Source organism: Perissodus microlepis, chromosome 4 (genome assembly GCF_051167445.1).
Source record: "Perissodus microlepis isolate ML-2025 ecotype Zambia chromosome 4, ASM5116744v1, whole genome shotgun sequence".
Lineage (NCBI taxonomy): Eukaryota > Metazoa > Chordata > Actinopteri > Cichliformes > Cichlidae > Perissodus > Perissodus microlepis.
The window spans coordinates 28,179,909-28,194,629 of record NC_140464.1 but is presented as its reverse complement, the minus strand read 5'-3'; the positions used below and the strand labels follow the sequence as shown (position 1 = coordinate 28,194,629).

At 42.5% G+C, this 14,721-nt stretch overlaps 1 protein-coding gene across 4 annotated transcripts; it reads left to right on the top strand.

The window, feature by feature from the left end:
* Positions 1-770: 770 nt before the first annotated feature.
* LOC146389171 (uncharacterized) lies at positions 771-14,432 on the top strand. Of its 4 annotated transcripts, none has more exons than XM_084926882.1 (7): positions 771-1,023; positions 3,291-3,586; positions 3,681-3,927; positions 5,917-6,006; positions 8,585-8,791; positions 8,883-9,062; positions 12,785-14,432. In XM_084926882.1, exons 1-7 carry the CDS (start codon positions 889-891, stop codon positions 12,950-12,952), a joined length of 1,323 nt encoding a protein of 440 aa, XP_084783008.1. In that variant the 5' UTR covers positions 771-888; the 3' UTR covers positions 12,953-14,432. The 4 variants fall into 4 exon arrangements, with proteins under 4 accessions (XP_084783008.1, XP_084783007.1, XP_084783009.1 ...); XM_084926881.1 differs by having other exon boundaries at positions 8,880-9,062; XM_084926883.1 differs by having other exon boundaries at positions 772-1,023; positions 8,880-9,014.
* The last annotated feature ends 289 nt before the right edge of the window (positions 14,433-14,721 follow it).

The following is a 14,721-nucleotide window of genomic DNA, read 5'->3' as shown; positions in this document are numbered from 1 at the left end:
GTTGGGACATACATACAGTCACTTTAATATGTTTAATGAAGTCATGTGAATTATTAACTGGGTGTTTGTCCCCACGTTACAGCGTTGAAATTTGATTCCTTTTGGGTATTCTTTTTCTTTTTACATACAGGAACTGGTCACATGAAAGCATATTTAAGCTCTGTGAAAGCTGCAACTAAGTCACCATATCTAAATAACAGGATTTATTCTGAACAAGTTTGGGCATTAATATCATTAGGTCTTATCTATATTGGAGTTTCAATAGCAGAACCCCTTAAAAATGGTATACATATTAAATGGGTGCTGTTTTCCTATTTAAACTATGAGGGATCAAAATTACTGGAAATTACTTGTAGGGCTGTAACTTGGACCATTTACATACGAAGGTAAAATTCAGTGTGGCTTTGTTAGTTTTAGTAAATAAGTTAATTACGTTAAATGAAATACTGTCATGTTTATTACTCAAAAAAATTCAAGGAAACACTTAAAAAGTATTTCTCATGTAATTATAAAACCAGTCCTCAAAAAGTTGATGATATTGTTTTGGCAGCTGTTGGGTCATTTCGTTCTCAAAAAATTACACACACTGCATTATGGTAAAGATTTTCGTCAGCATCGATGTGTAAATAAACTGCTCGCTTAGTCTTAAAACCATTGCAAAGAAAATATGAAGCTTTGGTTGAAATTTAGCGTCTATGCGTTCATTTCGCTGTCATACTCCGGTCCAGGAGGCGGCAGTAATGCTCCATACGCTTCGACATACCCGCCGCCAAAACGCTCATTTCACAGAAACAATATTTTTCTTTTCGGAAGAAGATCCCGACAAAGCGGCCCTGTTTCTTTTCAGCTTAAAAAAATAAAACATAGTCGAAAATCTGAAAACCGACGATGTACGCTCGGACAAATACCAGCAGCACACATGGAGACTTCCAAGATAGAAACGGGGTGAACTATGTTACATCGACAGAGTCTTTCGGCCACTGCTCTCAATTGTTCTGGAAAAAGGACCCCAACGACTCCGGAGTAAGAAAGCCAGTAGCTGCCATCACTGTTAGCTAGCGACCATGGGTAGAAATAGCTGCACCAAATAACTAGTGGAGCGACAATTTTACAGCTAAGCATTTAGCGCACCTCTCTGTTACACGTGGGTTTTGGTTGAGTGTCTGTGGGTGAGCTGAAGCTGCAGGCTGTGTCACAGAGCAGCTTCGTTAGCATTCGGCTAACGTCATGCTGAGCGGTTTCCGGCCTAGTTTGACTCATAGCTGCAGAGCTAAGTAGCTAATAACTCGTTCCTTTTGAATTTCGTTTCTGTTACAACTCCACAAACGGTTTGGCGAAATTGGACGTTTATGTCCACGCATGCTGTCATTGCTGTCTTGGAAAGAGAAACACCAAGTGACTACCTGCTAGGAAAATAATGATGGAGCAGCTAAGCACCGCTGTTAAGCTAACTTCTCACAACACTGTCTCAGTCAAAGCCGAGTACGCTTAGCCAGCAGCAGTCTTTGCACATTACGACAAGACTGGAAAAACAGTTTAAATGTGTAGACTTCTACACGTTAACCTGTCTTTGGTGTAAGACCAAAACAAGCGTGCATTTCTGGGCAGTGGAACCAGTTTTACATGTATCAGGCCTACAATATTAGCGAGCAGCGCAAAGTAAACACGGCTGGATACCTCGCAGGAAACGGGAGCGGAAGACGCCCCGCGGAGGACTGCACTTCATTCAGTCTCCGACAGATTATCAGCGACCACAACCACACTTTAATCTTTAGAATCGAAACATAATAGTCTGTGGGACGGCCTGCGGGGGTATGAACCGTTGAGTTCACCGTAGCTCCCATAGCGTCCCGTAGCTTTTAGGTCCAAGGCATCTGTTGTGATTTGTGACTTGTGGAAGTCGTTCTGCGGTGTGTCACTCTGTATTCCTTCCCTCTCCCCCTTAGTGTCCAACAGTGTAAAGTGGACACACCAGCATGATATTTGTCTCACAGTGTATACTCTTCCACAGAAGCTCCTTAGGAGTTGATATGTAAAAACAATAAAACGCTTGCTGGTGTGTTGTCACGTAGCATCTCAAACATGCAGTGCCAAATATGGAAGTTTAATGTTTACATTTCTGTGTTTGTCCTGATGTTTTAGTCACTCTGGGGTGAGAAAACAAGTTGTCACACAAGCAGACGGTTCTGGTGTTCATCTCTTACAACTAACGTAGTGATTTTTTTTTTTTGGGATGCACTAGCTGTAAGAATGATCATAGTGATACTGAGCATTAAAATCACAATTTTGCTGCTGTAATGTGTGCGTTTTTTTTTTTCTTTAATTACCCCCTTTGTGGCAGGGGGCAAGGAAAACTTGATGTGGCACAACAGATAAACAGAGACTCCCATTGATAGATGACATCTTATTTAGGGATACACATTAGAGGCTGATATTAGGCCTGTGTTTGAACTGTCAAAGCATCACAAGCGTTGATTTATCTAATTACTCCATTCTGCTCTATGCTTGGTGTCAGCCTAATGAATGACCTGAGGATTTTGAGTTGTTAGTGTCTCCACAGAATCTGTGTGTCTGTTTGGTTCTAGTGTTTCTAGGCCCACAGTGTAGTTCTACATGTGGTACTGCAGTAGTTTTTCAGAATTTACTCTCAACATACTGATTGAACTTATGTGAAGATACATACGTGTGAAAGAGTAAAATTATATGTATTAAATACATAATAAGAGTCGTTAGCTGTCATTTAATGCAAATATAATTAAATGTTGTTTAAGTTTAATACATAGTAATAGATATTTAGGAAGGGCTGTACCCTTTATTTGAAGTGTTTAGATGTTCCCACTAGGTACTGAAGCTATGTCAGATCTGGGCTCTGATTGGCTGGAATTGTGTAAAGCAATTTTCTTGTGTAAAGCTTTGTCTCAGAACTGTCTATCATCCCAGATATCCACATATCACACCAGGCAGCTGCATGTGCAGGTTTGTCAGGTGTTTCAAGTGGTCAGAAAGAGAGAGGATGTCAATGCTGAATTAAATATCAGGAATATCCAGTGCTATGAACAAGTGTTATGATTTAATTTTTTGCATGATGAATTCATTTAAGGGAAGAAAACCTCGCCCTGTATCAGAAAGTAATTCACAGTCAATGGTTGCGCCTTGGTAGCAGTGACTGCAATCAAGTATTTGCACTTATCGATGAGTCTTTTGCGTCGCTGTTGAGGAATTTTTGCTCATTCTTCTTTAATGTATGAATGTAGTTAGTGTTAACATTTCCTTTAACGTTACCGTCACAGCCAAGTTCAACGATCAGCTGGTGCGATCAGCTTCCTTCATCCTCAGCAGCCCTCTCCACCTCCAGCCTCTCCTCAGCATCGCTCTCCAGCTCCAGCCTTTCCTCAGCGTCGCTCTCCAGCTCCAGGCTCTCTATGGAGTCCCAAGCACCAGCACCGGCGCCGCCACCAGCAACAACAGTGTCAGACGACATGGAATCAGACGAGAGGCCGTACGTCTGCGACCTGTGCAGCTGCGCCTACAAACACGCCAGCTCCCTGCTGAACCACAAACTCACCCACAAGACCGGAGACTTCAGGTTGGGACGTGAGGCTTGTTTGCGTAAATGCATGAAACATTCTACTCCTTTCCTTGTTACTAATGTTCACGCCATTTTCAACTCCAAAACCCAGGTGCGACTTTTGCAGTAAGCCCTACACCAACTACATGTCATTGCGCAACCACATGCGAATCCACGGTCAGAAGCGCTACATGTGCGACCTGTGTGGGAAGGCCTTTCGCCTGGCCCGGTACCTCCGTAACCATCAGAGGATCCACGACGATGGGCCCAACCGCTTTGACTGTCCCTCCTGCTGCAAGAGCTACAGAACCATGTTAGAGCTGGCTCAGCATCGCTGCAGCGCTGCTGCGTCCAACCAGGTAGGTCTGTGTTTCTGATGATAGCGTGGGCTTAACTGATGTGACTAACACTGTAGTTCTCTCGAAGCCGTTTTTTGTGTTGTATTTGAAAGAAATGTAAAATGCAGCTGCGTTTAAATGTGACTTGTTTTGCTACAAAAACACATCCCACTGATGAGTGTGTCTATTCTACAGCGTGATCTAAAAGAAAAAGGATCAGTGTTTTCCTGAAACACCTGGGTATCGTAGTTGTTAAACTTTACTCACAGGAGGAAATGTAGTTCGTTAGGGATTATTTTCAGTGGTAAAGTAATTACACAATTAGAGCAATATAGAATATCATTAAAGGGAAGTCTGCTTTCTCTTTTTTCCTAGCATGAATTAATGAATACACAGACTGGTTACAAATTGACCCTTCGACCCTTGTGTTGATGTGTTGTGGGAGTTGTGCATTTTGGGTCCATTTGTCCTCTTAACTATAAGGCAGCGGTCCCCAACCTTTTTTGGACCACAGACCCGTTTATGTCTGACAATATTTTCACGAACCGGCCTTTAAGGTGTCGTGGATAAATACAACAAAATAAAACCAGTACCAAAAAAGAAGAAGATTTATTCATAACACACGGGAAAAGACCCAGGGAACCGAGTTAACGATAAAAACTATAACAAAATAACGATAAAAAACCCTGAAAACCATACATTTCCCACTCGATCCTCAACTCATGGTACCAAACGAATTATGGACCGGTACCGGTCCATGGCCCAGGGGTTGGGGACCACTGCTATAAGGGACACTGCACATCAATACAAAGCTGTTCTGTGTGATCACCTTCATGATAAAATGCTATCCCATCATCAGAAAAACTAAGTTATTACAGCTTAGCTTTTAGTTGGTCATAAAGTAAGTGTACCTGCATAAGAGTGAAAAAGCCAGACCCTGCTAGCTCAATGCACTGATGTAATGTGAGCTCCATGTAAGCCAACCTTATTGTATCTGCTGGGTCCTCTGTTACAAACTCCCAGCTTTACTATGCACATAAAATACTCATTAGTAAACCAACTGTTCCCAGTAACTAGTTTGTGGAATAACATCGCACTCATTAGCTAACCTCTTAAAGGGTAATCTTGCAACTTAGTGTCGTGCTTCACGTCATCGATTAAAAGACTCAAATGATGAAGCAGCGGCAGGGAGATCCTGACTTGTAGCTTTGGTATGCTGTAGCTTACACTTTGCTAACAAAGCTAGCATCTTTTTTAATAAAACATAAAGAACAATATGAAAGATCATTTATATCATTTTTTTCTGTTACCTGGCATTAGCCCTTACTCCCCTTACGTTCAAGTAGCTCTAGAGCTCGATAGAGATGCTCCTGAACAGACAAAAAACACACTTATTGTCTAATCAAACAAAACGTATGTTATGTTGTTCTTCACTCATGTTACAGCTGTTAACCTTTAACATTAGTGATGCACTCATTTAAAGCTACTGACGCTTTATCTGTTGTGTCACACCAGTTTTGCATTGGGTGAATATTTGAAGTGAAGAGTAATGAAGACTTTAATTTTTCAGAAAATGTGTTATGTTTTTTCTTGTAAAGACGTTTCCTTGATTTTGCTGGAACAGAGGTGGGGGTCAATAATATATATATAATAATATATGTATGTATATGTATATTAGTGGGAACACTGGCATGTATGGATGTTGATGTGTATGGCTAGGACTTTTTCTACACTGAAGTGTGTGTGCATGTAATACAGTGTAGTTTGTACTGTGTTTTCCTTCCTCTCTCCACTGACCTGCTTGGGAGAATGTTTATCCAGTCTTCCTGTAGTGGAAGTGTGCCGCGGCACTAGGGTTAGACTAGGGTTAGGCTGAGATTAGGGAAAGGCTCAGGGCTCAGATGACAGAGAATGAATACATTTCAGCTGATTTTCCTAACAAGTACAGTAATCCAAACTTATATGTGTGTGTCTGTGTGTGTCTGTGTGTGCATGGGGCTGGTTCATAAGAACCGATTCAACTGCCCGTCCTGCTTTAAGAGCTACCGAACCATGCTGGACCTGGCCCAGCACCGCTGCAGCGCCGCGGCCAAAAACCAGGTTGGTGTGAGCGTGAGTGAGCATGTGTGTGAATGTGGCGTGTGAGGCAGAATCGGCAGTTTCAGGGAGAACCAGCGCATACGGGCATTTTAGATTTTAGATCAAATTCCTGATGCAGCCTGCTTCTGATGTACGCGCGGCTCTTTAGTAAAAAACCATCACAGTGTTCTTTTTTCCTGGCGCTGTCTTCACAGAATGTATACTCTACACTTTTGGATTCCATATTTGGAGCTTGCTATTGACTATAACATCTAAAATCTCATATCAGAAATATTTGAGTCTTTTTTTTCCTAACACTTGACTGCTGATATTTGAGATGGAGTGCAAGGTGGGCAAAGTGGATAACTTCAGCTAGTACTAGCATCAATGTTCGAACTCTCAAACTAAACCTTAGTCATGGGACACGTCTCAATCCAATCAAAAGTAGAGACGGTGACCAGCAGGCACAGCCTTATGGGTTCTACTTTTTTCCACTTATTTTGCCGTGCGGGTGTGTAACAATACTTCTTTGACCATATTTAAGTAGAGTTGATGTCAGTTTACTTAGCAGACCTTTTGACCTTTTTGTGGAGCTGTGAGATCAGAGGTAACTGAAAAAACAGCACAAGTATGGAACAGCAAGACTGCTGCAGTCATCTTCTTTGAAAAAAAAAACAAAACAAACCAGCAAAAATGAGATCCAGTGCAAACCCTGCCAGGGAGAGCTAACACATCCACAAGTCTACCCCAGCTTTGCACAGCTGTTTGATGAATGGTGAATATTGAGCAGCATCTCTGCTTGAAGTGTGCATTGCTTGTAGGGATGCAGTGATGTATCAGCAGATTTTAACAAGCATCAGCCGGTATCAGTCCTGGAAACTGCAGAAAAGAAAGAAGCAAATTAAGGAAACAAAAAAAAATATTGATACCAAAAGAGGCCATGAGCTAAATTTTTATGTTAAACAACTTCTAATTTTGCTGTTCTCAGACCTGTGGTTTATTTACTTTGGTCTGAATCAGTTGATATGTTTGTGTACTTGTAGCGTTTTCCCACGGTTTGGTTTCTTTTCATACACAGAAAACAGCAGGCGAGCCAAAATGTGTCACTACAAACCACATCAGGATGTTCAGTCTGCCAGATATGTCTGAGGTCTGTGCAGACACAAGTAAAAACAGGAAGTTGGTGTTGAATTGTGGACTAGTGGATAGCTCCTAATTTACTTAATGGGCAAAAGTGTACTGGACATCTGTTGCATCCAACTACCATAACTAGTAGTTGGGTTGAGGTCGGATCATGTTTTAACCATCAAGGTAACTGTTGTAGAGTTTGTTGGAACAGGGCTGAGACCAGCTACTCCAAAGGTCCACGCCTGGAATTATAACTGTCTTTTTGCACAAATAAATAGCATCAAAGTCAAACACTGTCCAGACTTTGGTTTAAATGGACTAAATCTGAGAGTTTGTGAAAACGCCCTATCAGTGCATCGATCTCTAGTGCTTTGCAGCTTGTAATGTATTGATTATACGTGTGGTTTTCCTGCTGTGGAAGGCCGTATTTTGAATATTTTGTATGTAGCCCAAACTGTAATTTAGCGCAGGCTACATTAAGCTTTCAGACAAGCTCAGTCATGTCGATTTAAACTTCTGTTACTGATTAGAAAATCAGCAGCTCAGGAAACATCTGGCTGTTAAAGCTGAAGACAGCTGCTGGAGCAGCGGACGTCAGCGGGCTGAAGTCACGCAGCTTTGTTCCTGACTGGCTCAGCTTTATCAGCTGGGCTAAATTCAGTGCAACAGTTACTTTGTTTGTACTGTTGCCATGGCAGCACAATACAGAATCCCAACGCCACATTTTAATATCTCATTATTAAAACACATTAGTGTTTGCATTTCTAAATGCTCAAACATGCTTTAATACTGCCCGAGTCTCAAACATTCGCATTTGTTTTCACTTCCATGTCACTGCTCTGTGTAACAGTAGACAAAAGTAAATATGAGAGATATCCACAAAGATGAGAAGATTGTAAAACAGACAAAAAAAAATCAACCAACCACAAATTCCCATAAAATAGCTCGTTTTGTTAGAGGTGTGAGGAGGCAAAGGTATGGGTGAGAGGTATTTATGTGCTGCTCAGGGAAACCGTCAGAGAGCATGTTAGGTTTAAATTAATGTCAGCAGAAATCCTGACGCTGTCGGGGTTGGAGGACGGCACGATGAGACGACGGTGTCTTCCGTGATTAAATGACAGAGACGAGATTGGAGTCGACTGTCCCGTTTTAGGAGCGGCAACCTTAAGAGAAATACTGAATTTCTGTTTGAGTGTGTGCGTGTGTGTGCGCGCGTGTATATGTTTGTGCGTGCGTGGGTGTGTGTGTAACTTTACCACTTCATCTTCATCATATTAATAGGTTTAGACAGGGCAGTGAAAGGTGTGAGATAGATGTGGAAGAATCAGGTCTGAACAGCACAAGAGGTTTGAGACCAACCTCGACAGTAACATCACATTCATCTGTCACCTCTTCTGTTTAACAGCGTGTCTAACGACAGGTACAATCACCCTTTCCTGTGTCTTTCTCTCCTACCCTTGCTTCCATCCAGTCCGGCGGTCGTCGCTCCAACTTCTCAGCTACACCTCGTCGCCAGCAGCAACAACAGCAACAGCAGCAGAATAATGCTAACTCCATGATGCAACCGCATGGCGGACATGGCCAGCCGGAACCTCTCCCCTCTCACTGCGTCTCACCAATGTCCCAAGGAGGGCAGGGTGGGGGCGTGGCTAGTCAGCCTGTGCCTGACCCCCACCAGGTAATGTCAGGAGGAGCTCTGGTGAGCGATTGTTTCTTCGTAGCTCTGTTGTTGTCGGCGTTTACGTCGAGCTTTCTTTGTGTCTCAGCAGGGCCGCCCCAGCTCAGTGTCCTCTCAGGGCAGCCAGCAGAACATGAGGAGCTCGTCCTCCAATAAACACGTCTCCTCGTCCAGTGCTACCCCGTCCTCCTCCTACTCCCTTCTTCAGCCCCTGGTGCCTGAGGTAAAGGAGATGAGCTCAGGATACACTAGGCTGAGCGCCAACCCCATGGTATGAGAGAGCACCGCCACACACTCGCTGTTTGCTTTCTGCTGGCTAGCTGCCTTTCCTCTATCTTACCTAATAACACCAGGAGAGAGAGACTAGTGCTATAATACTCTCTCTACCAGGAGCTTCTCCTCACAGGTCTTTCTCACAAAGTCGCAGAGAAACATTTTCTGTTGCTAATGGGAAACAGTTTCATCTCTAAGAGACAGAAATGAGTTTCTGTTATGATAAAGGTGGCAAGTTCGTGGCTTCCTCTTTGCAAAGTGAAGCGGACCAGCAGAGTGGCGAGTCTGTCTGCACAACGTCAAATTAGTGTCAGTTAACTGTACGTGTCATTTTCAGCTGTGTAAGCAGAACTGCGCAAAGCTACCACTGAGCCAGACTTCAAGATGCTCTCCTTCAGTGTCCACTCTCTGTGAAGTGCTCACACTGTGAAAGTTCTGTAGTGGCGAATCCGTGACCCACGCTGGATCTTAAAGCGCTGTCCGAAGAGAACAACTGTAGGCTTTTAGAGTTTATTACTGGGTAACAGGAAGAAGTTCTCATCGTGCCAACGATGATTGAGTCCCGTGTTAGAACGCTCAACTTCAGAAATGAAATGAACAAGTTTTACAGTATGGTACAAAAATGATTTGGGTGTCTGTGAATAGCTTCCCCCTTCATAACTGTACAGGGTGTGATTCAGAGCTGACCTTTAGCTGACCCTCTGCTCAACGTGGTCACTTGTAACTTAGGTTAGGATGTAAAACTCTAAGCTTTCTAATTTAAGGAAAATTATTAAAAGAATCCAGGTAGTTTCACAGTCTGTAACCTCACGTACACAGGCAGTGATTCACTGAATCTAGTGTATTATTATACTACATGTTAGTGTTAACTTGGTCTTTACAGTAATGCTGTAACAATACAGCAGTAAAGGGCTTCAGTCATTGCTTGGTTGTAAACAATAAAGCCAGTTTAGTGCTGATCTTCTTCCATGTCCTGTCAGCTGATAAGCCCATCTGAGCAGCACTCCTGGCTTTAATTTAAACCTTAATCATTGTATTGAATCAAATACCGACGTTCCATAAGAAGGATGTTTATTACTAACGTCCTGCAATTATGGTAGAAATTTCATTTTTCAATTAGTCAGCCAGCAAAGAAAACAGGCTAAAATGTGGCTGCTAAGGTGATCCTTTGTCGTGGGCTGTGACCTGTGGACCTTCACTGGCGGTATGAGGCTCTCTAACATTAGTAACCTGGGGCTGTGCCTTCTGCTCTTTCACACCAGTCACCCTGTGAGCTTGTGTTGCACGTTTCCATGTTGTATTTTAGGCTTTACACCATCACATACTGAAACATATTTATGACATCCATGTTCATACAGCAGTCCAAAACTAAGTTTAAAAAAGTTGGACATCTGCAACATAGATCTGTTGCAAACACTTCTAAAAACCCTGGAGGAACATGGGTCAGACAGACAGGACCTGTGAATAAAAGGCAGAAAAATCAGTGTAAAAACAGTTTTGTTAAGTCTTTGTGTAGAAAACCTTTTAAAAGCAGTACAGTACTACATCTGCTCTGTCAGCTGCTCAGCGGTGCTTCGTTAGTGGCTAAAAGTTCAAGAGAAAACCAGTGTTTCTTAGCTGATGATAAAGAACCAGTGGCTCTATTAATGAATGTGCTTCCTTCCATAAGGCTCCTCTTTTGAATGAACACAGAAAAGTTCTTTATGTCTCAGAATTAATAATCATCCAGTTAACTTTACAGTCAAATTTAAAGGTTTTCCTTCTATGGAGTAGTTTATGATTAAAAGAATAAATGCCTAGTTCTTCTAAACAAGGCATACAAATAAGATTGGAGTATTTAAAATATATTTATGCTGCTATAATTTGTCATATTATCTAAAGAAATGAGAAAACCTGCTGAAGACTGTAGGATTTGAACCCAGAGCCTTCTTCTAACCACCATTCCACTTTGGTGCCATTATTTTATTAGACCAGGGGATCGGCAACCTGCGGCTCCTTATAGTTTAGTCCTTATAGTGCGGCTCCGCGTGGTTTGGGAAAAGTATTTAGCTGAAGTGTATTTTATTTATGTTAGTAATTTTTTAACTTGTACTTCTAAATTGGAAGATTATTGTGATTTTGAAATATGAAAATAAAATTATATTCTATTATTTTTTCATCGCTCGAAATAAGCGTCACATTCGCGGAAGCCGGTATACCCGCCGAAACGCCGTGCATTTATCGAGACTTTCAACCCCAGGTAGGCCAGTTATGGATCTTCGGATCCACATTATGTCAGCTGCTGTTCTCCACCGTGAACTATGTTAAAAACAAACACAGCTCACGCCTCACAGATGAAAGCTTACAGTCCTGCGTAAAGATGAAAGTGACTTCGTACAGCCCCGATTTGCAGACCCTGTGCGCAGAGGTTCAGGAACAGAAGTCCCATTGTAAACAAACCACGGCAGACCCGACGATGTTTGCATGAACACGCTTTTCACACACGGTTGCTGTACGCATACAGCCAGCTGTAGCTTTTCAGCTCACAGCCCGACACATACCAACACAACAGCATAGATAGCACAGACGTTGAGGCGTGATTGCGGGTGCCGCTCAGGTGCATCCGCCTCCCCTGCAGCGGCGCTGCAAACCACGTCCCGCCACACACATTAACCAGGTAAAATACATATTTAGGCAGAATTTTGCAAATATCTATTTTTCTGTTTTTAGCAGCATAGTGCTTTTTTTCCAATTATTTTTTTAAAAGCCAGGCCAAGGGTCCAAAAGCCCAAAGGCGATATAAGGGTGGCGGCTCACAACAGTTTTTGTTTGCTACATGGATCATTTTAGTTCATGTTGGTGTCTTTCCTTTTGTTATATTTCTTTAAGAGTTCAAAATGTGTTAATTACATAAATAAAATGTAATTTTCTCTGTAGCACTTCATGGATTTCATAAGCAACACACCTTAGTTGTTCACACAAAGCATAAAAGTAAAAAACAATATATACAGTGTTATCTTTATTTTAGATGTCAAAAAGTATTTGCAGCTCCCAGTGTTTTCTTTTGCGTGGAAACCGGGTCCAAGTGGCTCTTTGGGTGTTAAAGGTTGCAGGTGTCCAGGCTTAGTCTTTCATAGAGTGGTCGAGTGTTTCAACACGCTGTTTATAAAAACAATAACATCAACAGGACTGACTGTGAAGTTTATTTAACACTGGCTCTTGTTCTAGTACCACCTGTAAGAGTGTTCATGAAGTAAAGCAGTGAAATAACCAAAGATTTTTCAATGGTAAACTAAAGTAAACAAAGTCAGTGTGGAAACTAACGAAAACAAGAAACACTGTCGACCAAAAACTAAACTCTCGTCATTAAATCAGGAAACATTGCCCGTTTCCTTCTGTGTAGCGCGTCCACTCGTGCACATTCCCACAGCAAGTCAAAAATGGAGTTAACTCTCGGTACGAGTTACTGTGCCCTGATGGTTTAATTCCACTTGAGTAAGAAAGGACGATATATATCACAGCAGTCAGGTGTTGTGTTGCAGCTTTTGCACCGCCATTGCTTTTTGTGTTTTGTGCTCTTGCAGTGGCTTTTTCCACTGTTCATGCATCGCTGTGACTTTTTTCCTTTTGCCTTCTCCCTGTCCATCCACTGCATTATCCATGACTGTCGTTTTATTTTATCCATCAACTCTTTTTCTGCACCGGTGACACAATTCTTTGTCTCTCCACCTCCCTCTCCAGCCGAAGCACCAGGACACTTTCTCTCTGCCCCCCCAGCGACCCCTCACCACCATCAACCCCATCGGCCACTCCCTTCATCCGAACGGAGCGCCCACACTCAAGCCCTCCCCCGTGCCACGCACCATCCAGGCCATGCCCTGGGAACAGCGCTCCCTCTACAACCAATGAGACACCTGGGGAACCAACACCTCCCTGTTCGCGTCACATCTATGACCACACACCCTCCTTCTCCACCCCGACCCTCTCAGATCCAGCGTCAAGGACGGACGACTGCCGGACGCCTGCCTTTTCCTTCAGTCCTCCTCTGGAACGTTGTTTGGGATTGGGGGAGGGCACCGTTGAGAACTAGTTGAGATTGATTACTGAGTAGTTAGGTTTAAAACGATGTGTTGCCTTGACCCTCATGTATGATCTATGCCATGTACTGGATATAAGTTAAAATGTCTGTCTCCTAATCTGTCCTCACTAAGAATTTATCTCCCTCGTCCTCCTCTATCACCCTAGTTATGAAATATTTATCCTTCCCATTATGAGTAGTGTCTCCCCACCACCTTTTCCGTATGTTAAATGAAGCCTATTTTTATTAAGAGTGTGTTCCAAACCCATGAATGATAATGGATTCCTGGCGCCAAGTTGTAAAAATAATTGTTAAAGTTTTTTAAACATAACATCATTTTATTTTATTTTATTTTTTCGTCCAATGAGGTTTCTGGAAAAATGAAGGACGGGGGAAACATGAACAGTTTCTTTGTATTTTTTTTTTCACCCGCCCCTCGGACGAGCTCCAGAACGAACATTGTGTATATTGTGCGTTAGGAGGTGTAATGAATTCCGTTCTCTCAGCAAGGACCACAAAAGAAACATTTCTGCAAAAAACCCATCTCTCCCTGTTCCTGCCCGCTCAGCTCAGGTGTGCTGTGGAGACTGAAGCCACCGAACAAGGACAGTCGGGGCGCTGTTCTTTTAACACACAACTGAAAGCTCACGTTTTTTCTAAACTGGTGGTTTGTGGTTATTGTAGTTTTAATAATATGTTGGCTGGGAATCAAATCTAGAAGATAACAGAGCGAGTCTCCATCCCTTTTGTTCCAAACTGACTGTTACCAGGTTTGTTCCTTTCACTTTGAAGCATTTGAAGAAGTGCTGTATAATTATCACGGTCTCACTTCCACCCCTCTACCGAGAGCTGTGTCTGCTGTAAAGATGTGACATTGCCACCCCCTCCCACCACCACTCGCTCACGCCATCACCAGTGACTTAGCAGTCGCACCGGGCCTGGCTCCCACACACCTCCAGCTCCTGTAGGGAAAAATCAAACACACACAAGACACCGCCTGACTCTCACTACTCCCAGGGTTTAGTTAAAGCCTAGATTTCAGTAAGCAGCCAATCACTTCTGGCCAAGTTAATAAGAATTTAGTCCAATCTGACAGTGAAAGACTGGCTCCAGTATGTAGTTCTGTTAGATTATCTCTCGCTAACATGGTGTTCATTGAAATACCCACAGTTCTACTGACATTGTATTTTCTCTTTTTAAAGTTGTTTCTATTTTTATTCATATGTTTTCATTGTTGCTTTCTCTATCCTTGTAAAGTGTCTTTGAGTATTTAGAAAAGTGCTATACAAATAAAATGTTTTATTATTATCACCATCAGTGCTGCTCTTCTCACAGAGAGGACATAGATGTAAATATTTGACTTGGAAGTAGAATTTCTGCTTTGCTCAACAGCAGCTGTTGAGAGATCACAATCACACCAGTCACACTCAACTTTACAGAGTCTAAAAGTTGCCTGAAGTTTTGGAAAGTATTAAATTCTGTGTGACAGAAAAGCCAACCCCTGCTGAAGACTGTGATGCAGCTACAATTGCAGAATAAGTAAGTTTTCATCGCATCTTTTCATCGTTATCATCATAGTCCACACATGAGCAAAATGGGA